A 26,489-nucleotide genomic window follows, 5' to 3' on the forward strand; every position below is an offset into this window, starting at 1 on the left:
TGTATTCTGTGATTGATCCTTGACATTTTCTTGGCCTAGCATCTTTATGAATTGGATAGCTGTGGCAGAGATCCCACACTAGCTGTGAGGTAACATGTGAAAGAAAGAGTAAAATGGTGACTGGAATAATTAAATAAGTGAAAGAAGCACAAGGCAAACAAAAATGGAAAATCCATGCAGAGGCTGTTGTCTCTTGTGCCCCATCCACTGCAATCGTAAAAGACCAAAGGACCTGGAAGCAGCGGGTGCTCTGGAGTGTCAGAGAAACCAGAGGAGAGAGAAGAAGCCTTGTCCTGCAGTAATGGTCCAGCCCAGGCTTCTTTGGCTAAAAGGTAAGTTAGTATATGAGCCAGGACCGAAATTGGTACCAAGGGTGCTTAATAAGGTTGAATGTGATGTTTTGCAAGATGTATACCTCGGAAAATAGGTGGTGACCTTGCAGTTATCACTGACATACGTGATTTTTATGAACTTGAATGTGGTGCCCAGTTCCCAGTTTCTTTTTCAACAAATAAGTTGATACCACAAAATATGAGTTATGATACCCAATATCGCACATCTCCATCACTGAGACAGTCTCACCTTCGAGTTGCATCATCATTCCCTGGGCGACCCTATGTCTCCTGAGTCTGCAGACTTACCGAGTACTTCCACAAATGGAGTTCTGTGATTCCATGTTGCAGTCTAAGGTGTACTTAAACAGAGGACATTGTCAGAGTGTGTATTATGTTGTTTTTTCCCACCTGTATGTGTGTGTGTACTAAGAAATCTGCACCCAGCTCAACTATGGATAATAGAGCAAGAAGCTGGTGGAAACCACAGCTGATCTTATTATAGATTTCTCCTGACTAGTGTTCTATTGCCTGATTTCTTTATATTTTAGTTCCTGACATGCAGGAAGGCATGGACCTTCCTGGAATTAATTTGGACAAATATTTCATGAAAAACCTTTTGATTCATCCTTTCTTTCTTCATCATTGTCAGAGTTCCTTTTCATTAGAAAACATTAAAGGTAATTTTAAGCATATCTAACCTTAAAATGGCCACTCCTGACAGTGGGAAGAGAAGGGGAATGCTGCTTCACAAAATCATCTATTTTTGTTACTGCTGTGTGTGAGAGAGTGTGGTGCATATTAGGGGTGTGCACTGGCCCTAAGACTTGCCTTGTATCTGTGTGGTTTTAAATTTTTTACCTGTTTCAGAGTTGCTCTGTGCTCTTTGTTTCAATCTGTGTTCCAGGTTCTGAGCCACTCTGTAAAATGAACATCTGTGTTCCCCATTCACTATAACAGGGAATCTAAAACAGCTATAATTTCCCCCCTTTTTGGCCAAAGTGGATGAAATGTTCAGACACAGGAGCCTCTCTAGAGTGAATTAAGTCAACCAAACTGCAGACAAATAGGTCCAGAGGCTTTTTGTAGGGAAAGTAAAAGGAATTCACTTTGTCCCATAATCCATATTAAGACATTGCTTTTATTAGGCCAATAAAATCTATAAAGGTGATATGTTCAAGGGGGAGCAGTGGTTTGTTTCTTGCCCTTTCATACCTTCAAATAATTACAAGGTGGCCCAAGTGATGTGTATTCTTGCTTGTATTTTTTAAATTTTGTAGCCTGGCCTAACACTGGCCTTGTTTGAAGTCAATACCGGTTGAACTGCTTCATGTGTGAACAATTCATGCCATTGTTTCAAGAGACTGGCAGATTTGCAACTCATTTTGAAACTGATTAGTACTGTGAATTAAAATTTGAAAACATGTTGGGAGGAAAATGCATGAACTACTTGATCATGTGGTGACTCCCTTCCTGTGGAAAAGTTGAATTGACCAATTGTGTTGCTGTTGACCAATGCATCAAGCATTGCAAGAGATACTCCCAAATCTGTCACAGACCTCGGCAGTAATTTTTAAATCTACAATTAAGAAATCTGATAAGCAATTATTCAAGCTATTGGCATAAAAATCAAGCTTCCAAATACATATTAGTCAATGATATATTCTCAGTTGTGTTTGTTCCTGTGCTTGTACGGGTGTTGAATGGTTGACCTCTCCAGATCTTCTGTAAAGGTGATCGTCGAGTAAGGTTAAGTTTGTCTCTTTCCGTTGCTTTGATGCATGGGCACCAATGAAAAGCCATCTTGAAACCAGAGCGGAACCTGTAAATGGGTGCAAATATAAACCAAGTGATGCATGGTATAGATAAGGGGTGGAGAACCTTGGACTCAAGGGTCAAATGTGGCTTTCCAGGCCATGCTTCCTCTCCACAGGCTATGCCTCCTCAAATGGTTTTACTTGAGTGGAATGTGTCCTTGAACTGTGATAAGGCCTCTTCTTGTGTCAGGTTCCAGCTAATAGAGTCCTCATCAGACAAAGACCAGGAGGCTCTAGTCTTGGATCAAGCCATGTCTGAGGCTCCATCTGAGGGGTGAGAAGACAGGCCATCTGCACCTGGGACAAGTTCGGCCTCTGACATTGAACCCCTGAGCCCTAGGGAGAGGCGTCTCCTCCAATGCCAGATGGAGACCCAGCCCATCCGGAGGAGTACCCAGCTACAGGCCTAGACTCCTCACGAGTAAAGGTCTGGCTGCAGGTGATCAGTGGGAGTCAGCTGAGGTTTGGGGTGTGCTTCAGCAGCTCCCACATAAAAATCCCAGTGCTAGTCTGGAACAAAGTCTATACACCACCTCTGAACCTGCCCTATCTGAAGATTAATTGTGGACCCTGGACCTGTCTCTTTCCTTGCCCCTTAGTGCATTGCTTACAGACTACTTGGTTTCTGACCTGGACTGCTCTGACCCTGATTCTTGCCTGACCCCCTTGGTTGTGAAACAGACTCTGGACTCTTGACTTTGGGCTGACCCTGGATTCTGCCCTTGTGCTGCCCTCATTTGTGTTTCTGCTGGGGAGTCTCTCATCTCCTGAAGGAGCTTCGTGAGAACAGGACAGCCCGTCAGGTTGGGGAGAGAGAGCAGCCTCTGACTTTTGTGTGGCCTACAGTACAAAGTATGAATCACATCGGTCGCTCTTCCTACTTTTGCCTGTGGCCCCACCCACCACTGGCTTGTCCCCAGAAGGTTGTGTATGAGGAAATGCAGCCCTCAGGAAGGAAGGAAGAGGGTTAAAGGAACATGATGCACATTCAGAAAAGAATGGAGTTTTTGTGTTTTATGGCTGCAATCCTATACCTGCTTACCTGGGAGTAAGCACCATTGAACCAAATGGTACTTGCTTCTGAGCAGACATGTATACTGTTGCACTGTAACTCATGGTTTGTATGCACCTGTGCACTAGGGACTGACTTGTGGAGCAGCATGGCTGCCTTCCCGACGAGAGAAGGGCTGTTTTTTCTCGGAATCTCCCAAGGCCTCAGCCACTCATGCAGCCTCACAGGATCTTGGGAAGGGGGCAGAGTGGCGGCCTTTACAAATGGAGCTTGCTGCACACCAGACCAGCCTCTTTTTCCTCTGTGAGCTTCCTCAGTCTTCCTTCCCTTGGTTTAGAGTTTTTCCCTGAGGCTTTATGTGGCCACAGGTTTACAGGGCCAAAAAGAATACTCTGGATTGCTATTGGCTCAAGCTTGTGAGGTTTTTGCCTTTCTCTCAGTAAACAGCTAGTTTTTGTTAGTCTTTAGTCTTTTCTTTGTCACAGCTTGGGTGGAAATATCATTGGGCAGGATCTCAAACATGGCATCCTGGGGTGTCACTCAGAGGCTGGGCCGGGCCTGACATCACATACCTCAGGTTGCCAGCAAGATTCCAGATGCATGGCCTGTGACACATTGGGTCCATTTCACAGGTTATCTCCCAAGGGCACTCTTCCGCAGTTGTGCCAGGATAGGTATCAAACAGCAGGGGGTTGTTTGAATGGGTACTGATCCTACCCTCAATGCCATTGCCAAACCCTGCTTACCTTGCTGTAATCAATAAAGTTGTGGCCTGTTTTAACCCACATATGTGTTTTGCTTCTTGTCATTCCTCTCCCTTCTCTAGGGAACAGCACAATGCATATGTCCCACTAATGTGCTTTCTGTTGTGCCCTGCTCCTATCCAAACTCCTATGTGTCTCATTTGGCCTGTTAGCCTTTGACTTTATCCAATTGGACCACCTATGGCTTGGCTTTTTAAAAATCCCACTAGGAAAAGAATTACATGGTTCAAATGGCTGTAACTCTCACTTAAGTGGGAAGGGCCATAGCCCAGTGGAAGAGCAGCTGCTTTGCATGCGGAAGATCGGAGGTTCAGTTTCTGGAATCTCCCGGTAGGGCTGAGGATTTCTATCTGAAAACCTGGAGAGCAGCTGCCAGTCAGTGTAGACTCTACTGAGCTAGATAGACCAATGCTCTGACTCACAACTGCAAACTCCAACCCAAAGCTCCTGGGTAAATTCTGTTAAATCTATTCTGTCTGCTTATGGGATCAACACAGAAGTTTTACCTACTTTCTCTTCTGCTAGAGTTAAACAGCTGTTCAAAGAAAGAATCCATCTTTATTCTAAATGGTGGGACCTCTTTTCAGTTACCCAAATGTCATATTCTATTTGGTACCCACTATACAAAACAACATTTGCCATGGAGCAATACTTCACATTCCTAACAGCAGCACCTCTGAGAAAATCATTCACAGCTTTATGACTTCAGACTATGCCTTCTGCTTTTCTGGATGGGAGGTTTTCTAACATTCCAACCCAACAAAGAGTTTGTCAATCTGGTAAAGTTGAGGACATTATACATTATTTACTAAACTGTCTCCTATATAAGTGCCCAAGGTTAAAATTTCTTTCTACATCCTTCGCTCCTTGTCAAATAGACCTCCCTTTAGTATTTATACATGAAGACATGGGGTGGGTCAGGGTATCTTTTGCTCAGGAGAGGAAATTTTATTTGAAATGTATTGTTCTTTTACTGTATGTTGTTGAGCTGTGTTTTGTTGTAATATGACTTGTATTTTAAATATGTATTTTGCATTTTCCTTTTACATGTGTTTAATTGTGGAAGTCTATGGCTCTGAGCAATAAAGATTCATTTGATTTCATTTCAGTATGAAACAGCTTCCTATATTCCTATATTTATCTATATCATTTTTATACTACTCTTCAATGATAATCCTGTTAGGAGCTGCTCTTGCCACACTTCAATTTGGTTCTCTTTGCATACCTCAGGGGAAGATAGAGAGAGGGTCCTCCAGGTGGCTAGTTTGCTTCTCCTTACCTGTGTTCCTCTACCTGTCTTCCTTCCCTTGTAAACTGATACTCTCAGGGAGCTGACCTCACTTCCAGACTTTCCTTCCTCCTTCTTCTTAGACCAGCCAAGGGACAGCAGACATCTTTGTTTTTGTTCCTCTCTCCTGACTCGTGAGGTCAATGACCAAGGCTGGCTATGGCACCTCCAACTTTGTTAGCTAGCTAGAACTAGAGCCTTTCCTGTCAAGTATGTACTTCTATTAATAAAGTAGTCTTATTTTGAAACAAGTCTAAAGTCTCAGTGATTCAAAGCAAGGCAAAAGCTTGATTTCTCTCAGGTAAACCACGCACACACTGCGCAGAATGCTGAGCAATCTACGTTAAACTCTGCCAATTTTATCAATACTCTAACAATTCCTAGGGCAGTTGCAACCACTTAATACACATGCTACTAACCTTTGATTAAGGCAGCAATAAATAATTGGGCTATACATTGCAGAGCTCATGGCAAGCAAAAACACTGCCAGATATACTTGTTGAATGTACTTCTGCCTGTAGATGTCTTTCCAGATGCTCCCCAAGACGAAGTAGAGATGATAAGGAAACCAACAGACGGCAAATGTTATCACGACTGCAACCATTGTCCTGACAAACTGGAAAAATAAAGGGAAATTTTTACTGATGCGCCATTCTTCTGGTCTTAACTTTGCCCCTACAATGACAAATGGAGGCCACTTCTCTTATGAAGTACTGGTGAAGGGCATGTTTTTCCTGATAAAAATCCTCCTGGGACAAATAGCTTAGCATGGGGTTTTCATCACAAATACAGCATTTCTGGGTGAGTGGTTTACACCCTCCCAGCAATCTTGTTCTCTGTCAAAGTCTCCCATTGGCTGCTATTTGAAATAATAATAGAGTGGTTGTCAAATATTTGCAGGGCTGAAGATGGAGCATAAATAAGATGGAGCAGATGTGTTCTCTGTTGCTCCAGGGAGCAGGACTAAACCCAAAACATGACATTTCAAAAACGTCCATTTCAGCTATACATTAGAAGACTCTTCCTAACAGTAAGAGCAGTTTGAGAGTTGAACAGACTGCCTTGAAAAGTGGTTGGTTCTCTTTCATTGGAGGTATTTAAGCAGAGTCAGAATGGCCATCTCTCAGAACTGCTGTAATGACATCTTTCAGATCCTGCATGGAGCTGGGGGTTGGACTAGATGACCTCTATGATCCCTTCCAATTCCATGATACATCAACTGCAGAGTTGCATCTGGTTTGGCTCTCACTGCACTTGGTTTACTGGGACTTCATGGCACCAGTAAGAAAGGTTGTTATGGTAGGAATGGTAAATTGAGAATGCTTACAGCCGGTTGATGGGATGGTAAATGATTATTTGGTTGACAATAGCATTGTTAGAGCTCAGCCTTAAGCTCAGGGACATCAATAAATGGGTGTTACTGATGGTGTGCTGCTGTTGCTTCTTCTTAACATCTGCAGTGCTGTGGCCAGTAGGTTATGTGTAAAGGTGCCAAGGGTCTCAGAGGAGTGGGCTTCTAGCAGCAGTACCCAGGTGACCTATGCTCTACGTTACTGGGTAGAGGAGGTAGTTGCTGTTTCCTCCCCTGTGGGTGGCCAGAGGCTGGTGTTATAGCTAAAGGCTCAGCAAGGCAGTGGCAGGTGATGCAAGGTGGCAATGGGACTTCCTTTGCTCTAGGGTGGTGTGAACCTGGGGTCCCCCAGCTTTTGCTAGACTGCAACTTCCATCATATCTGACCATTGGTCATGTTGGCTGGGGCTGATGGGAGTTGGAGTCTAATAACATCTGGAGAGCCACATGTTCCCCATCCCTGCCCTAATGCTCCTATAAACCTGCTGGCTCTGGCCTGGCTCCTAGTCTGAGCAATCCATCACTTGTTTTCAGGTGTTCTCAGACTGCCCATCCCTCCCTGCTTCCCAGCTCAATTCCAGATGAGGCTGCCTACAAATAAACCAGAGCTTGGAAAAGTTACTTTTTTAAAACTACAACTCCCATCAGCCCCAGCCAGCATAGCCACTGGATTGGGCTGATGGGAGTTGTAGTTCAAAACAAACAAACAAACTTTTCCAAGCTCTGAAATAAACATTATATTAACAGTGTGGAAGCTTGCCCGCTATGTTCTGAGCAGATTTAAAACTTCTTCCTCCAGACTGAACTCAGACCAAATTGCTCTTCCTGTTCGAAGCCTTAGGGGTTGTGGACAACCTTAGCTGGCTGGTCCTTGTGGCAATCGAGCTTGGAAAAGTTACTTTTTTGAACTACAACTCCCATCAGCCCAATCCAGTGGCCATGCTGGCTGGGGCTGATGGGAGCTGTAGTTCAAAAAAAGTAACTTTTCCAAGCTCTGGATTGATAGCCTATCTTCCATGAAACGGTTGTTGAAATTAAAAAAAAACCTTGATTTTTAATAAATAAAGCAGCAACAGGTAAGGCTCATGAGAAAAATAAATAAGCAAAACTAAAAGGATAGGTCATGTAAAGTATGGGCCAAGAGCAAAGAGAAAGAAGCAATTAACATGTCAAGCTTTCACCCGTTGAGTTTGCCACCTCACTAGCCAATGGTAGGGCTGGCCCTGAGGGTGGATCCTGTGGAGCAGTGGCAAGGTTTTGGAGGATGGAGCTGTGTGTGTTATGCATCCTGCCTGCTGCCATCAGGTATGGTGGAGGATGCTGCCCCATCACCAGCATGGAAATAAAACTCAGCTGCTAGTCTGGTTGGCTTCTGTATGTGGAATGTTGCCTTCGGCGGCATAATGACTTGGGCTGGCTCTCTTTCCGGGTACATGCTCTGACAGTGTCCTTGACTGCAGCATTTGTGTGTGTACTACTCTAGTGCGAGAAGCATTCACTACTCTACTATGAGAAACAACTAAACCAGGGGTGGCCAACATGGGGCTCTCCAATGGTTGCAAGACTCCAACTGCCATCAGCCTCAGACAGTATGGCAAATGGACAGGGATGATGGGAGTTATAGTCCAACAACATCAGGAGGGCGCCACATTAGCTGCCTCTGCACAATCTGGTGCAGAAACGACTGGAGAACTTGTGTGGCTTGGCTGGAAAGGAAGTCAAGGCATTACATCTGCCATGTTTACTACACTGGTGCACACTTAAATTACCCAGTATATCAGCCATAGGGAACCTGTGGCCCTCCTCCAAACACAGTGAGACTCCAGATCTGGGCAGAGGTTCATGTTACCATTTTACAATAAAGGTAAAGGTGTCCCCGCACTTGTAGTGCGAGTCGTTTCCGAGTCTTAGGGTGACGTCTTGCGACGTTTACTAGGCAGACCATATATATGGGGTGGGATTGCCAGTTCCTTCCCCGGCCTTTCTTTACCCCCCAGCATATGCCGGGTACTCATTTTACCGACCATGGATGGATGGAAGGCTGAGTGGACCTCGACCCCTTTTACCGGAGATTCAACTTCCTCCTTCCGTTGGAATCGAACTCCGGCCGTGAGCAGAGCTTTCGGCTGCGTTACCACCGCTTACCACTCTGTGCCACGGAGGGTCTTGCGCCACGGAGGGTCTTCCATTTTACAATATTAGTTCACAATGACTAACCTTTTTTTTTGCCGTAATCTGATGCTGGTTGTAAACCCTGTTAGTGTGATCCCCAGGAACGGCTTTATTCCACAGAGCGCTTCCTATTGCACTGTATGTGATAAACATCACGAGGAGAGGCAGCAGGTAAACCAGTACTATGACTGTAACGTGATACCTGAAAAGATAAAAAGAACTGAGCATGGCTGGGCAGAGAGCTCATTCCCAGGGGACATTTCCTTTCCTTCAACCAGCAGACTCCCTAGATCAGGGGAAGGGAACTGCCCTTTTGGACAACCTTCTGGGGGGTACATGCCAAGCAAAAGACTCAAGGAGGATGGGAAGCCAAGGCTTTTGAGGGGTGTGATCTGGGGAAAAGACCAGTTGGCTGAAGAGGATGTGTGGCATGGGGGGAGGGAGTCCCAAGGGAGAGGCCTGGAGGGCCTGGAGAAACCAGAGTACAGAAGGTTCACTGCAGACAATGCTTTCCATGAGTTGGAGGGCTACTGGAATGACAATTGGGGGGGGGGGTCAGAGCTAGCGCATTCATCTTCACTGCCCCTCCCTCATGTGTTTTCTGAACTCTTCCTCCTAATGCCTGAAAATGGCTGTTGTATATGGGATTTTAGCAGAGCTTGGAAAAGTTACTTTTTTGAACTACAACTTCCATCAGCCCCAGCCAGCATGGCCACTGGATTGGGCTGATGGGAGTTGTAGTTCAAAAAAGTAGCTTTTCCAAGCTCTGGATTTTAGGAGGGGGCTGCTTTTTCACAGAAAAAAAAATATTTCATTTATTTATTACATTTATATACCATCTTTCCTTCAAGGAGCTCAAAGTGGTGTATATGGTTTCCTCCTCGCCACTTCATCCCCACAGCAACCCTGTGAGGCAGGTTAGGCTGAGAGACAGCGACTGGCCCAAGGTCATCCAGTGGGCTTCATGGCTGAGTGGGGATTCGAGCCCTGGTCTTCCAGGTCATAGTCCAGGACTGTAACCATTACACCATACTGGCTCTATCGCCATATTAAACACTGAGCAGTACTCTCTAAATTCTATGATAAACTGTAGGTAAGTGGAATTTTGGGTGGCCCTCTACCCTGGTTTAGAGGACAGCCCTTTGTTTGAAGATGTCCTCTATTTCAAGATCTGTCTAGATCCATCAAAAGAGAGAGTAAGAGCCTTGAAGCTGCCCCTTTAACAGTTAATGCCTGGACAGGAGACAGAGGAGGCCCCCAGATCACCTGGTCACAACCTTCTTCACTCTGATGGGATGTATTTTATTCCTACTCAAATGATAGCAATTTATTTTTAAATTTGCATCCATATAAACATATAAATTAGCATATGCAAATCAGTGCAATCTTTTGTCGTCTTTCTTTTGTGTGATGTGAAAGTGGCCACAGTAAACAGAGTTAAACAGTTAAACAGAGTTTGACAAAAGGCTGTTGGAGCCTATAGGAAGTGCAGCACGTCTATACAACTGAGATTTTAACAAACCTGACCACTATTTGGAGATACTCAGTGATGTATTCCAGGAGGGAGATTACTGTAACTAATGCATCATAATGTCTCACTTCTAGAGGGAGATGAGAATTGTCCCAAAGCTGCATAAATGTTTGGACCCTTGACTTCCCCATAATAGAACAAAGGCTTTCGTGATTTAGTGTTGAGTGAGACTTTGGTTTTCTCTGGACTGGAAGGGAAAGAGGTGAGGCAGACACAGGAAGAGATAAGAATGCATGAACAAAATGCTTCCCTTTGGCACAAATAGCAAAGTTAATTACTGTAAGGTCTCAAGACATCTCTCAGTTTCCACCTCCTAACTAAAGGATAAGGAGCAACAAAATTACTGGAACCAAGTCGTGCTTTTTGAGTTCACGCCACTTTTTTCCTTCCTTGTGGTTCCACACATTGCCATGTTTTCATTGCTTGTTTTCACTACCAATAATCATCCACCAAAATTTCTCTTACTGAAGGAGGATTTATGGGACTTGTCCTATAGAAAGGTGCTGTTTCATTTCACAATTTATTTATTTATTATTTGATTTATATTCCTCCCTTCCTCCCAGCAGGAACCCAGGGCGGCAAACAAAAGCAGTAAAAACACTTTAAAACATCATAAAAACAGACTTTAAAATACATTCAAACAAAACATATTTAAAAACATTTTTAAAAAGCTTTCAAGACATCTTGATGCAATGAATGCATCCCATTCAGTGCCAGATTTCGATCTGAGGTTTCTCAAAATGGGAAGCATGAAAGTTGTTAGAGCAGCCCTCCTTGCTGATACTCATTTCTGTATGAATCTTGATTGGGCCAGAAGATTACTTACCCATGCCTTTCTGATCAATGCATTGCAGTGGAGGGGGTGAGTGAGGTAAGTGGGACAAATGGACCCTGCCCCACAACTTTAATTAGAAGCTTGCCCCTTGTGCTCTCTTCCTCTAATTGCATTCTGTTGCTTTAGTGATAAAGCCCCATAATTGTGAAACAGTGCTATTTTTCAATTTAAAAAAAGAAGAAAAAAGAGAAATCTGGTAATTAAAGCTTTCCCCTTAATTAAACACTAATGCTGCACCATGCTGAACAAGAAGCAATAAAAGATAGTAGCTGCAAAAAGGAAGGTTTTAATTAAAGGTGCAGTAGTCCTGAAAAGCCTTAATAGTACTTTGCTAGAAAATACTGGAAAAACTGGTTAAAAAGTACCACAAATCAGGTCTGGGAAAAGGTGGGAGGACAACACAGAAAGCACTGGAGTGCTATGGGATGTCAATGACATCACCAGGATTGTCCATAAAAGGAATGTTAACAATGGATGGGAATTCTAGGCTAAATGACTAATATTGAAGCAACTCTGGAACCCTTTTCTCCAAGAATTTAAAAGTCTTGGGATAGTCCCACCATTCAGTTATACTTGAATACTTAAATATCCCTAAGGAAAGCCTTAGGGATATTTAATTGACTTATGAAGTCCTGTTTGGATGAGGACCTTGGTCTAGATTTCTGGATCCCCCCCCCCGTCTTTAAGGGCATCCCCTTATCCCAGAATGCCACAGGTTAATGGAAGACAATGGGCTCCTTTCATTTTAGAAAACTGCAGCTGTATTGAAATCCATGGAACAGACACTATACATGTGTAGTATCTTTTATCACTGCATGAATATTCATTTGGTCAGCCATTTATCCATTCTCCTCCCTCAAGTGCAATGAAGTGCTGTTCCTGGCTCTTTTAACCAGTACTTCTGAAAGCAGATGGTTAAGGCAAATTTTTCAATGGTACAGCATTCTTGTGGTCTCTCTTCTCCTTAAATAAAGAGTATCAGTTGCCAAAATATATTTTTGGTTTAAGGATTTGGGAAGTTCTTACATGAGATGTTTCTGATGAAAGTCCTCCGGCCAGGCAACAATACATTTGGTCATTCCGTTATCGTTATTGATTTGTGCATAAAAAAACTGTGGAAAGGCAAGCCCAAAAGCCACCAGCCAGATCATTCCTATGACCACTTTGGTGTGGCTAGCAGAGAGTTTTCGCTTGAAAGGGTAAATTATAGCCATATACCTAGGAGAGAGAGGGAGAGAGAGAGAGAGAGAGAATGAATTATTCATTGTAAAACAGCAAACAAGTCAAACATGATGGAGGCAAACTAGATTCAATATATTCCCTCCCACCCCCTGATGAGCTTCTTAAATATTTTTGTTAATTCCCACACATGCACAGGTTTGTTGATGTGCTATTGGGTGGGAAGGAGACAAGGGGCTTGGCATATGATGGAGGAATGCCCATCTATTGCAGGAAAGTCCATAACATTGCATCCAAGCTCACTGATGTTAATGTGATTGATTATCAGTTTAGAAAAGCATATCAGTTTCTCGGTAGTACTTCTGATGTGGATTTGTGAACATGAAAATCCATACTAGCTTGCAACGTGCTATGGAGGTCAGTGAATTAATGAGGACACAGAGTTATAACACTGCAGATTATACAGTCATATGGATGGGCCCTAAATTTGCACTTCCTGAACCAATATGCAAACCGGGACACAGCTCAACTTTAATACTGTGCTTCTCCAAATTTTCTGATGCAATTGTCCAACCAAAGAATGCATACACAAGCATATAGATAGAGGTGATCCAGTGGACATAGTGTACTTAGACTTTCAAAAAGCTTTTGACAAGGTACCTCACCAAAGACTTCTGAGGAAGCTTAGCCGTCATGGAATAAGAGGAGAGGTCCTCTTGTGAATAAGGAATTGGTTAAGAAGCAGAAAGCAGAGAGTTGGAATAATGGACAGTTCTCCCAATGGAGGGCTGTAGAAAGTGGAGTCCATCAAGGATCAGTATTGGGACCTGTACTTTTCAACTTGTTCATTAATGACCTAGAATTAGGAGTGAGCAGTGAAGTGGCCAAGTTTGCTGACGATACTAAATTGTTCAGGGTTGTTAAAACAAAAAAGGATTGCGAAGAGCTCCAAAAAGACCTCTCCAAACTGAGTGAATGGGCGGAAAAATGGCAAATGCAATTCAATATAAATAAGTGTAAAATTATGCATGTTGGAGCAAAAAATCTTCATTTCACATATACGCTCATGGGGTCTGAACTGGCGGTGACCGACCAGGAGAGAGACCTCGGGGTTGTAGTGGACACCACGATGAAAATGTCGACCCAGTGTGCGGTAGCTGTGAAAAAGGCAAATTCCATGCTAGGGATAATTAGGAAAGGTATTGAAAATAAAACAGCCGATATCATAATGCCGTTGTATAAATCTATGGTGCGGCCGCATTTGGAATACTGTGTACAGTTCTGGTCGACTCATCTCCAAAAGGATATTATAGAGTTGGAAAAGGTTCAGAAGAGGGCAACCAGAATGATCAAGGGGATGGAGCGACTCCCTTACGAGGAAAGGTTGCAGCATTTGGGGCTTTTTAGTTTAGAGAAAAGGCGGGTCAGAGGAGACATGATAGAAGTATATAAAGTTATGCATGGCATTGAGAAAGTGGATAGAGAAAAGTTTTTCTCCCTCTCTCATAATACTAGAACTCGTGGACATTTAAAGAAGCTGAATGTTGGAAGATTCAGGACAGACAAAAGGAAGTACTTCTTTACTCAGCGCATAGTTAAACTATGGAATTTGCTCCCACAAGACGCAGTAATGGCCACCAGCTTGGATGGCTTTAAAAGAAGCTTAGACAAATTCATAGAGTACAGGGCTATCAATGGCTACTAGCCATGATGGCTGTGCTCTGCCACCCTAGTCAGAGGCAGTATGCTTCTGAAAACCAGTTGCCGGAAGCCTCAGGAGGGGAGAGTGTTCTTGCATTCAGGTCCTGCTCACGGGCTTCCCCAGGGCACCTGGTTGGCCACTGTGAGAACAGGATGCTGGACTAGATGGGCCACTGGCCTGATCCAGCAGGTATGTTCTTATACAAATATGTATATAGTAGTGAAAAATGCAGGCAAAATGTGTATATTAATGGAAGCAACATATAAAAATGCATTCTATTAGGGGGAAATTGCTTGCAAAAATTCATATGCTAGGCAAAATTGCTTACAAAAATGTGCATATTAGGAGAAATGCACACATAAATGCATATGGATTTTTATTTGAACTTTTTTTTACAATAATCAGAAATACTGTACATATGAATTTAAAAGCAGATTAAAACTAAAAACTGCTGCTCATGATCCATGCCCTGCTGTAGCAGAATTCTTATGGAAAAGAACAAAGATACAAAGAACCAGACAAGGAGAGAGATTTCGTTAAGAAGTTTTTCAGGATGACCGGTGGTTTGTAATAACCCTAGGAATTGCTATGTTCTCCTGTTTCAGTTCAACGTCATACCTCTAGCCAGTGTTTCAGTGGCTTTCAGTCTACATTTGTGTTCATGGTGCACGGATTACCTTTTATGTGTCTTTTTGTGTCCACTGAGTGTCCATTTGGACTGTTCTTTCCCCAACAGATTAAGCAACTTGTTACATGACGGAGAAACCAGAGGGAGGCAGCTTCCAGCAGCTTCCACACATCAGACATATTGTTAGAGTGAAGCAGCATTCAATGAAACAGGACAGCTGGGGCGTATGTTTTAAGAGACTGTTGGGTTACTCAGATCAGTTTGAAATGTCACAGGCAATTTTTAAATGACCCCCCACTCAATTTTCAAGTCAGAAGCTGCTTAATTCTGTATATTACCTCCGTGGGTCAGATGGCTAGGCTACATAATGCTTTGTATGACCAGGGTAGGGAGAACATGATTAGAGTAAATCCTTACATTAGCGTAAATCACGGTGCTGCATTTGACTATAGACCTAATTTGTTTATTTGGCAGTGGAAATATTATGAGTCACTTTCCTTTGCCCCGTAACCTTTTGCGCCTTCCAGTTTAAATGACATGTTGATGTGCTTGTTATCTCACACCTGTTCTAACAGTCATCTCCAATTGCTGACTGATACATGACTTAGGAGGGCAATGTGATCTGCTTAATAAATGTGATCTGTGATAGTAGCACATTCATACTTTAAGAAACATACAAAACAACATTTTTTTCGATAATTGATGTTACATTATTGGTGCTGCTAACTTTTTCCAAATTGGTAGTTTTTGTTAACATCAGTAATCAAGGACAGAATTTATAATCCCACGGTTTTGTATACCTAAGTAAATGGTTCCGCTGAGAAGAGCAACGTAAATCAGAGCTTGGAAAAGTTACTTTTTTGAACTACAACTCCCATCAGCCCAATCCAGTGGCCATGCTGCCTGGGGCTGATGGGAGTTGTAGTTCAAAAAAGTAACTTTTCCAAGCTCTGCGTTGAATGTACAATAGTTAATTTCTTCCTCCACATAGTTTCTTTGCTCTGAAGTTGCAGGAAGCAGTGTCTGGGAACTTACTCCAGGGAAGGGCAATAGGTCAGTGGCAGGGCATATGCATTGCATGCTGAAGGTTGCAGGTTCAGTTCCTGGCAACTTCAGAGAGTGCAAGGGAAGCCTCTTGACTGAAGCCCTGGAGAGCCACTGCTAGTCACTGTAGAAGAACACAAGAAGAGCCCTGATGGATCAGGCCAAAGGCCCATCTAGTCCAGCACCCTGTTCTCACAGCAGCCAACCAGATGCCTATGCAAAGCCCTCAAGCAGGACTTGAGTGCAATGGCACTCTCCACAGTCATGAGTCCCAGCAACTTACTGCCTCTGACAGTGCAGGGAGAACGTAGCCATTGTGGCTAGCAGCCATTGATATGGCTTTATCCTCCATCAGTTTGTCTAATGCTCTTTTAAAGCCATCCAAGTTGGTGGCTGTCACCACATCTTGTAGGAGCGAATTTCGCAGTTTGTGCGCGGAGTGAAGAAGTCCTTTCTTTTGTCTGTCCTGAGTTATGCTCGGCCAATACTGTGCTAGATGGACCAATGATCTGATTTGGTATATAGGTCAGCTTCCTGTGTTCCTAATACAACCTGTATAACGGTACTTATCCTATTAATCTGTCCTAGTCAATGTACACATTGTCTTGTTGGACAGGACAAGGTCATAGTGCTTTCACATTCTTGTAAATGTTTTAACGTTTACACTTCTGAATTAATCAAAATACCAATACAAAACATTAGCTTCCAATTACTTTCTTTTTGGCAGCAAAGGTATGGGAGCCCCTTTGCTTGGAAGATGTCCAGAGCTTTATAGAACATAAAATAATATTTAGGGGTGCCAACTTTTTCTGGCAGGGTTCCTGAGCCTTCATAAGCCATGTGACAAGCAGAAATTTAGCAGGCAAAGCTTTTCGCATTGTAGTTATCTGCATGCCAGTAGGAAAAAAACCCCTGCATCTGCTTGTCACACTCAGGAAAAAAAAATCTGGCAATCCTAAAACAGCAAAAGTGATGGTGCATTTTTATAAACTTATCCAAGGAAGACAAATGTACCCTACCTGGTTTCCTGACAAAGGTTTTATGACTAACAGCTGTGTGAAAGGAAGAAAAACAGAAGAGGCAGCTTCCCTAGCACGAAGAGCTGGCTGTCTAACTTTCAAGGGGCTGGGAAGGGTTTAGAATGCAGATGTCTATAGGACTATTGTTAACAATCACAGCCCTTTCACTTGCACTGTATGGTAGCTGTTTCCGTATAGTGTGATCCCACAATGAGGCCAAGTGATGCCTATGAATAACACAACCACACAGGCAGGTCTAATCAGATAAGTCTTTCCCACTTGATTGGCACCTTTCCTGATTCCATGGGAAAGGCCCTATGATTGGCTCCACCAGGTGGTCATGCTATATACGTTAACATGAATGTAAGTTGAGTGGTTCATGTACATAATAAATGGCCATTGCACACAACTCACCAAGCCTCATGGAGAATACGTACATAATCCTTCCATGAAGAGGGAACTGTGCACATTTCCCAGTCATTATGCATAATCTCCAATAGGTCTTGGGAAATGAACATATTATGGCTAAAGTTTGTACATTCTCTGTCCATTATGCATAATCCCCCGATATACATATCTTGTACATACGGGAAATGTACATATTTTGGCTAAATTTTGTACATTCTCTGGCCAATATGTGAAATCTCCAACAGGCTGTGGGGAACGTACATATCTCGACCACATTTTGTACATTCTCTGGGCAATATGCATATTAACTGGCTGGTATGCCTAGTCTCCAAGATACATGCATTTTTTTCTATTTCTTGTTCAGAAGTTTACAATGTGGGCCCCCACTCCACCCCAGGTTGCTTTGGCCCCAGCCTAATCTTATATGGCCCGCAAGATACCCTTCTGCTGATCAGCAGAGCATCAGGAAGGCATGGTGGTGGCTGAGATAAAGATTAACATTTTTTATAGTCCAGTCCCCTTTACACCTGTTCCCCAGTCAGCTAAGCAGCACAAGGGGGGGGGGTTGCAGGGAGACAAAAGTTTTAAACTTTCCCTTCCCCTCTGATGGAACATCCCCCCCTCTGCTATTAACTTAAGGAATAGGCTTGATAGTACTAAGGGGTCAATCATCATGACAGTAGGATCTAGGGTTGCCAGGCTCAGGGCCTGAGAATGATTCTGTATCTTTAAAAGTAGAGAAAATTCAGGCAAGTGCAGGTGTTCTTGCAACACTATAATGGGAAAAACCACAAGGTGGAATTCTCCCTTCCCCTTGCACAATTTTTAAAGATACAGAAGACCTGTTGGAGGCTGGGCCTGGCAACCAAAAGGTCTTCTGTATCTTTAAAGTTGTGCAGGGGGAAGGAAGGACTCCCCCTTGTGGTTTTTCCCATTACAGTGTTGCAAGAACACCTGCACTTGCCTGAATTTTCTCTTCTCTTAAAGATACAGAATCATTTTCAGGCCCTGAGCCTGGCAACCCTAGTAGGATCAGAAGTACTTCACACCCTTTCTCTCTCAGTCCTCTTTTCTCTGCTGGGTAATCCTTCCTCAGCTGGTTACATCTTGCCTCCACTGTGATTCCCGTGATGATTGACCCCATGCTCCTATTAAGCTTTTTCCTTAGCTTAATTATGTAGTCGAGATATGTACATTACCCAAGGCCTGTTGGAGATTATGTATAATAACTGTAAAAATGCACAAAATTCAGTCAATATATGCACATTTCCCAAGGCCTGGTGAATAGGCACAATAGCTGGTTATTATGCACATCAACTGGCTCAACTTACATTCCCCTTAACATATACTCTTTTGCAACATTAGGTCACAATGTGGAGGCTGTAATTGTGAATGGAAGAGTGGGAGGCAAGGAAGGGTCTGCTTAACCCTTTCTTCTGCTTAAAATCCCCTCCCTCCCCACTGCTTTTCTCCCTATAGAGCAGCCTTTCCCAACCGGTTTGCCTCCAGATGTTGTTGGACCACAACTCCCATCAGCCTCAGCCACTGGCAATGCTGGCTGAGGCTGATGGGAGTTGTGGTCCAACAACATCTGGAGGCACACTGGTTGGGAAAGGCTGCTATAGAGGATAACATTCTTTTCTCTGAGGAGAGAAAAGCAGCTTGGGAAAGAGTTATTTTCTGAAAAGAAGTGGCAGGAAAGGATTAAGTAATTCCTCACCTGCCAGTCTTCTGTCCAAACTGGCAGCCTCTTGCAACTACTTCTCAGTGAAAAATAGAATGTTGAATAATGTTCACCTGTTTCTTGCACAATGAGTTGGATCCAGATTTAGTCATGCTTATATCAAATGTACCTTTTAATTATTAACTTAAGTCCTATTAGTTTCAATGAGTCTAAGCTTGACTCAGCAATCCCAACCTCACTTATCTGGGAGTAAACCAGGGAAGTAAGTTGATAGGACTTACTTCTGAGTACTCATGGTTAAGATTGCACTGTAAGTGTAGATTGAGCACAATATTTAGGAGTCTAAAAATGAGATGAATTTGATAGAAGTACAATAATAAAGAAATGAACCTGTCTAGTTCTAGGCAACAGTGTTAGAATTTGAGGTCAACTAAGAGTGGCACAATATGATGATGGCACTAACCATAACACTTTATAAAAAATGGGAGTTCAGCCTTTCTAGGTAAATATAAAAAGCCAGAGTTTTATAAGTTCTTTTCCAAGTATTCCCAAGCAGTAAATTGAGAGAAAATAAACTGATATGGAGGGATGTTTTCTAAAATAAATTTGTGGTGAGTCAAAACTAAATATATGTACACAATATATTCATTACCAGCAGTTTTTAACTTCAAGCCAGAAAAAAAACTGTTTCTAAAATAAAGTCATTAATCTTTCTCATAAACTATTTATTTCTGTTTGCATGATCAACAACTACTGTCTGCACCACCAGCAAGTAGCTTCATCTGCATAAGAGCGCATATAGATTGGGTTCTACAAGTCTAGATATGTTTTGCTTCTTCCTTACTCTTCTTTCCCCCATGGAAGGATGCACATACGCAGTTCCAATTTTTTTCCTGTTTGTATTTATATATGGCCTTTTTGTGATGGAATTAGGTGGAACTGAGTTCCAACACCCTCTCCCCTTTTTTTGGAAGAGGGTGGAAGGAAGGAGTGGAAGGAACAGTATGGAGCCAAATTATATAAGGGTAGAATGCACTCAGTTTCCATTCTTAAAAAAACACTTCCCAAACTACAACCAATCCATAGGCCTGGACTAGGGATGTAAAAAATCTGTCAATTTCAGTGCTCTCTCATTTTTCCAGCCTTAAATTCAGTTCTCCACATTTCTGCAGCAATTTGCAGTTTAAAAAAATCCTCATGAAAATTCTCCAACATTTTAGTGTGAATTTCTCCTATTAAACACATTGTTATAGGCAGTTTTGACTGTGCACATTTTTGCAAGCAATTTCTCATCATATAATGGATTTGTCTGTTATTTTCACTCATACATTCATCTCTATGCACACTGTATTGCAAAATTCAAATAAGTGAGAAATTTTGAAGGATGGGTGTGTTTCGGTTCTCTTAGAGTTTTGGAAAGTACGAATTTGATAGATTCGGCATCAGATATGAACTGAATTGAATTTCTTGCTCATCCCTAGCCTGGACTGAGTCAGAGCTAGACCAGTCATAGACCTAGACTGAGACTGAGTCTGAGTTAGACCATCTAGAAACCTGAAAAAGCTTCATTGGTTGGTAACAACTTGATTCTGCAGACAATACAAAATACTCTGGCAGAGGAAACAGCAGACCATCCTGCTGATTGCAGAGGACACACTGAACACAACTGCCAATTTGACCCTGCCTCTGCTTTGACTCCACTGAATTGCCTGACTGAAGAAGCAACTTGTGCAGAGCTTATTGCTGCTTTGTTGTGGATTTTTAAAAACACCCACCCACAAAAGGCCAAATATCAGTAGATTTCTCCCATTCAAAGGGATTTTTCAGACAATCAGCAGATTCAAGCAAAGGGGTAGCCAACTAGCTATGGCTTACAGCAGAAACCAAACAATAGTTCAGTAGTACTTTAAAGGCCAGCAAACGCATTATTACATAAGCTTTTGTGTATTACCAAGAACGATAAAGTAGGCTGTATTATTATTATACTGTAGTTTGCTAAAACTGAACTATGATCTACTTTATAGGATTGTTATGACGCTAAAAAGAGCATTAAAACACTATGATAACTTTAAAATGCTATTTCAAAATGTAGGATGATGTAAGGGGTGAGCAGATGACAATTCAGTGTACAGAGCCTATATGTAGTACAGCGGCATGGATTGCATCCTGCTTGCACACCCCACCAAGGCAGTCCTTCCTAGCAGTCAGCCACACATTGGGCTTGCTGAGGACCTACATGTAAAGTCCAATATTTGTAGGCCTTAATATCCTGGTTGTGCCCGAGATTCTTTTTTCTTGATTTTTAAGGTGGATTGTTTCATGATTCTAAACTTGACCACACAAAAACACTTTCCCCAGTTCAAAATCAGAGGCAGGCGGACTGGAGATACACTTTTTATTATCATTATTTATCAGCTCTGAGTTTATATCCATTCCACGTTTCCTCCAAGTGAACTTTATGACTGAGTGGTGATTTTAGCCCTGGTCTCTCACGTCCTAGGCCACTTAATATCGCTTTACCCTATTCCATCTTCTGGGGAAAAAGAGTTAGAAGTTAATAAGCTGTGGGAGGGGAATACTCTTTCATTTAGGTGTGGAAATTTATGGGGTCGCTTGTAAACGGTCCTGCGTGACACTTTTAAGACTAACCGATTCAGGATACAATCCTGTACAAACCTTTCAGGGAGCATTTCCCATGGAATTCACTGGGGCTCACTTCTGAGTAATTTTTAGTTATCATGGCATGAACCCACACCAGAAACTGTGTCAACAAGGTAAGATGCTTGGGTGTTGAGTATTAATACAAACGGCATTGTTTAAATGTCCACGGTTTCTTTGCAAGGAAAACAACAGGAAGAGAACTAGCATGGGAGTGGGAACACATACCTTTTATCCCAGCAGTGAAGCAACTGTGACAGCAGGGACTCCTTCTAAACACGTTTCAGTTTAATTAGTAAGACACTTTTCCGTTTACTTAGGTGCTCAGTATTTTTACACCTGCAATGCTTAAGTGTCCAAAGTATCTTTGCCCACACCTCTATGATTTCCTGGTAGCTCCACCAGGTCATATGACTATCAGTTGCCAACTATCAGTTGCAAGAAGAGGGGAAGGATGGGAGAGGCATCATAATTTATCAAGATACTAGTTCTGGCACCTCAGTTGTTTTTTTTTACCAAAAAAACACTGTGTGTGTGTGTGTGTGTGTGTGTGTGTGTGTAGTGGAATTAAAAACTGTAGGCCTCAAACTTTGGTTAAGACTTTGCAAGTGCAAAAGGAGTGATGGGTAGAATGACACTGAAGTATGATGTAAAGAATGTGTTGCAAGGATATGTCACAGAACATTCCGAGGAAAAAACGGTGATGTTCGACCTTCCAACCGCAAATAGATAAACATATGTGCGTAGGGCTGATGCTCATACCGCAAGTTGCTAAAAGATATTTGTGTGACGATAAGAAGCTTTCTGTGTGCCTTTGAAAAATACTATAAATATCTGCTGAAAACTGCTTGGGACAGAGAATGTTTGGACTTGCATGTTGCTTCCATGCCTGTCTGAATTCTCTCTCCAAGCAGCTGTTTGCTATATTTTAATAAAGTGCCTCTAGTGGATCTGATTCAAACACAATGTGAAGCTCTGTTTCTTCCACAATATTTATATTCACATACTTGGAAATAAGGCCAAATTAAGTTTAATGGGATCCAAGCACACAGAGGCCTCCCTCTTATGTACCATTTTGGCTATGTAATGATCAGCACATACCCCTGGGATTTACTATTAATAGGAGTATTGGAACTGCACACACTGAACAAGTATAAAGGGGAAAGGCAGTGCTTTAAATCTTGTTCAAACTTGGGATTTTGTTAATACAGAATGGCTTCAAGGACAGGAGTTACACAGTACTGACATCATTTTGTAGTATTTGTGTTATTATTGAATAATATTTAATGAGTAATATGTTGGGCCTTTCCCAGAGGCGAGTTTTGTTTTGTTTGTCTTGGACGCTGAGTGAAAAATGTTTCTGAAGAAATTGGCAGGACGTTGCTAAATTGTCCTTCTTTGACAAGGGGAAAAGGAACCAAATTTGCATTGTCCTCCCATTAAAAATAGGTAAGCATTCAGAGATTTCCTGTATTGTGAGTTATGAGTCACTGTCTTTAAATGATGTAGGATCAAAGACTTGGTGCAACATTAAAACAAACATGAAAAATACTAAGAATAGAAAGATGTGTATTTACAACTAGGCTGCTGGAGAATAAAGAAACCTAGGGAGAGAATGGGAATTTCCAGAAATGATCAAGGTGCTAAAAGCTACGTAGTAGCTTGCTGAACCATCTGTGGTATTATCTTTTTGATTTGCTAGTGATGCAAATTTTACATAAAGTTTTAAATTAAGAGGAATGGGAGAGGAAAGCTTTTCTGGATCCCCCCAGAGCACTTCTCTGCTGAATTATTTGACTCAGCCCAACTCTGCTGTGATTGCAAGCTGCATCTTCTAATCTTTGATTTAGGGATCAGCTTATACTCTGTTTAGTAGTAAGCTCTTTGACAGTGTGAATAGGTGGTGCCTGGGTCTGCTGGGTACCAGGTTGTGCAGAGTTCAGCAGCTTCATAGTGTCCAGCCCCTGATGTAGACACCTCCAAGGAACAAGAGAGATGGAATCCCGCCATTTAGGGCTGGTGGGTTGCAAGTGAGCAAGAAAATTGATGTATTTTACCATTTGCCCCACATGTTACATTTTTCAATGCAAAATAATAATTCAGGATCAACATATCTATTTCCCTGTCGTCCTCTCCACAAGTTTCAAATGTAAGTTCCAAGCGTACGTTACTTTATCACAGTGAAATTAAATCATCATATCACATCTGCAATTCTGCACCATAATGAGAATGGCATGTCCTTTCCCCACATGACTACTTGTTTCTGGCTCCATTGTTACTTATTATTTAGAAGTGGTGAGGATGGGGGCACTCCACAATAAATTAACTTGAACTGGAAACAAGCTACTTCAGTCACAGTTGAACCTGACGTAGAAACTCTTTTTAATGTAAAGTTTGACTTCTTGCTGAAGCAACAAGTAGGACAATGCTCTCTGGACATTGTCCTACAGATAGCCACTTCACTGTTTTTTGCAAATGCATTGGGACAAACAATAAGAAGTATTGTTTGGCTAGAAGTTCATTTTAGAGTTTATAATACATACTGTTGCGTGTAGCCAAGAAGTTGCTGTTGTGTAACACCTGTTTCCAACTGATGAGATATCAGTGAGTTTTTCTGGAAGGCCTATTTGAGTTAGAGCACCACTTCATCTTCGTCATATGGCCCGCAAGCAAATCTTGTTCCAATCCACCACCCATTCCAGATTTCCCTTCCATCTCTGGATTGGGATAGGAGCTGTTTCAGAGACTGAACTGGCTGAAGAGTCTACTGTGATTGCCACCTAGGCATAGATAGAGGGCTGGGCTATGTGTGTTCTATACAAGCACACAGGCTGAAAATTCCGTGTCCTGGGAATATCAGCATGCACACTTTCTCAACCTCTTTTTTTTTTTTAAAGTAATCTAGCCAGTGTAGTTACAAAGACAGACGTGGAAACATGTGGGTAATGGTGAAATATGAGAAGAAGAGAGGGATGATGATGTAACATTTCCAATAGTTGTGAAGTGGGTCTCCAAGTGCTCTGGAAAGCTCTTTGCCCATCCTCCTGATCAGCAGAAACCAAATAAACTATTCAAAATAATAAGATTTGCATAGGATGGTAAGAAAATTTGGTAATTGTGGCACAGACAGAATTTAGATTTTTAAGAAAATAGGTAGCACAGAATAGTTATTCACCGCTCTGGATATAGGATGCCTTTTCATACTCAGTCCCAACCTAAAATTTTGATAATTTACAGTGCAATCCAGTGTCTGCCTAGTCTGAAGTAAGTTCTATTCTTCTGAACAGGGCTTATTCCAAGCTATGTGTGTATAGAATTACACCCTAAGACTGCAGTCCTAAACACACTTATAAGAGAATAAGGATGCAATCCTATGTACACTTGTCGGGAGTAAGCCCTATTGAGCACAATGGGACACATTTGAGTAAGCATGCATAGAATTGTGCTGTGAGATCTACTTCTAAGTAAATACAACTAGATCTGCATTTAATTTTTATATCCTAAAAGTAAAGCAAATGTCTATCTATTTGCGTGAGTCAACGTTTGTAAAAATTCAGCTGCTTTTCTAGTTTGGTTAATGTATGATTTGGCTCAAATGCAAAACTCTTACCTCTCAGCAGCAACAGCAGTCATGGAATAAATGCTCACAAACATTGCCGTAACAGGAATAAAGTTAAGAAACCGACAGAATCCCTCACCAAAGTACCAGACGTTGTGGCTGGCATAAATAAAATTGAAAACTGTGTTCAAGGCAGTCATTATCAGGTCAGAAAAAGCCAGATTAACAATAAAATAGTTGGTAACAGTCCTCATCCGTTGGTGAGACAGGATAATCCAAATGACAGTGCCATTGCCCACAACAGATACAATGACTATGAATGAATAGGTGATAGCCCAAAGAGCTATTTGCCAGCCAGGCTGAGAAAATGCAGTTGTAGTCTGGTTGACATTGTCTACGAAAATGTAATCCACTGAAACATTGTTAATGTTTGAAGAGGAACCTGTGTTCATCATGTCTTTCTTCAGCTCACTGTTGAAAAGTGCTGCAAAGTGGATTATTTTCTTACTTCTGTCCTAGCATTATAGCTATGAACTTGTGGTTCAGTATATTAAATCTAGAGATCTTCACTGTATCACACATTGATTTCCTGACGTGTAATGGAACTCCAGAGAAAGTGATTATAGTTCTTCTGTAGTCATATCCACAAACCTATTTGAATAAATCATGGCATAAGAAAATACATGCTGGTGTTAATGGCCAATAGAAATACCCAGATCTGTGATGAGAAGAATCTTCTTAAGAAGCAAAGTGTCAAATTATTGTAGCTGTATTCAAACTGTACTTTTAAAAGGAGAAATTGAGAGATACTGCAGCATGGAGTTGATGGACTTTAGTTCTCCTTTCCTTTATAACTCTGAAACTTTAAGGAAGCAGCCAAACAGGAAAAAAAAATCTTCAGAGGCTTAATGAGATTGGAACAGAGGTGGAGAGACAATATACAAAATACAAAAGCTAACTATGCCTCAAATCCAATTTCATGAAGCTGATGTTTCATCTGTCATCCCAAGCTTTTGCAGTAATATCTTCCTAACTCTATTGCTCTCAGGTTTAAAGTGAAGAGCGTTACAGACTTTACCCTATTAGGACCACGACCTTTATTCCTTGTATATCCACATTCCTTGTATATCCACATCTCACATTTTAATTCAGTGGGAGTTTCAATAAGAACTTGGCCTGCAGAATGTCATAAATATTACAAGGAAAGATAGAGAAAACAGTTCCAAATCAACTATATAGGACAGTAAAAATGATTTAGTAAGAAGAGGGAAGCTATTCACATTTTTTAAAATCTGGCCCCTGAGTGCTGTGACAGCTTCACAGAACTTTTGAGTGTAACTCAAAAGTTCACGTTCTGCATTGTAAAGGGGCTGGGATCCTGACTGCTCTGCACCATATTCTGCTGCCACCTTTCAATGACGGTCATCTGTGCTCTCTGAAAAGCTCCTATACTGAAGAGGCCCTCCTGAGCAGAAGCATAAGGGACTGCCACTGGAAGGAAATATTA

General features: G+C 42.0%; 1 protein-coding gene across 1 annotated transcript; it reads right to left on the reverse strand.

The window, feature by feature from the left end:
- On the reverse strand, positions 1–25,434 carry TACR2 (tachykinin receptor 2). The gene is made up of 5 exons (XM_061635206.1): positions 25,034–25,434; positions 12,128–12,319; positions 8,781–8,937; positions 5,633–5,829; positions 1–2,154 (listed from the first exon to the last, which is right to left on the reverse strand). The coding sequence occupies exons 1-5, from the start codon at positions 25,432–25,434 to the stop codon at positions 1,962–1,964; spliced, it is 1,140 nt and encodes a 379-aa protein (XP_061491190.1). The 3' UTR covers positions 1–1,961.
- Between the last annotated feature and the right edge of the window lie 1,055 nt (positions 25,435–26,489).

The sequence above is a fragment of the Rhineura floridana genome, chromosome 7 (assembly GCF_030035675.1).
Source record: "Rhineura floridana isolate rRhiFlo1 chromosome 7, rRhiFlo1.hap2, whole genome shotgun sequence".
Lineage (NCBI taxonomy): Eukaryota > Metazoa > Chordata > Lepidosauria > Squamata > Rhineuridae > Rhineura > Rhineura floridana.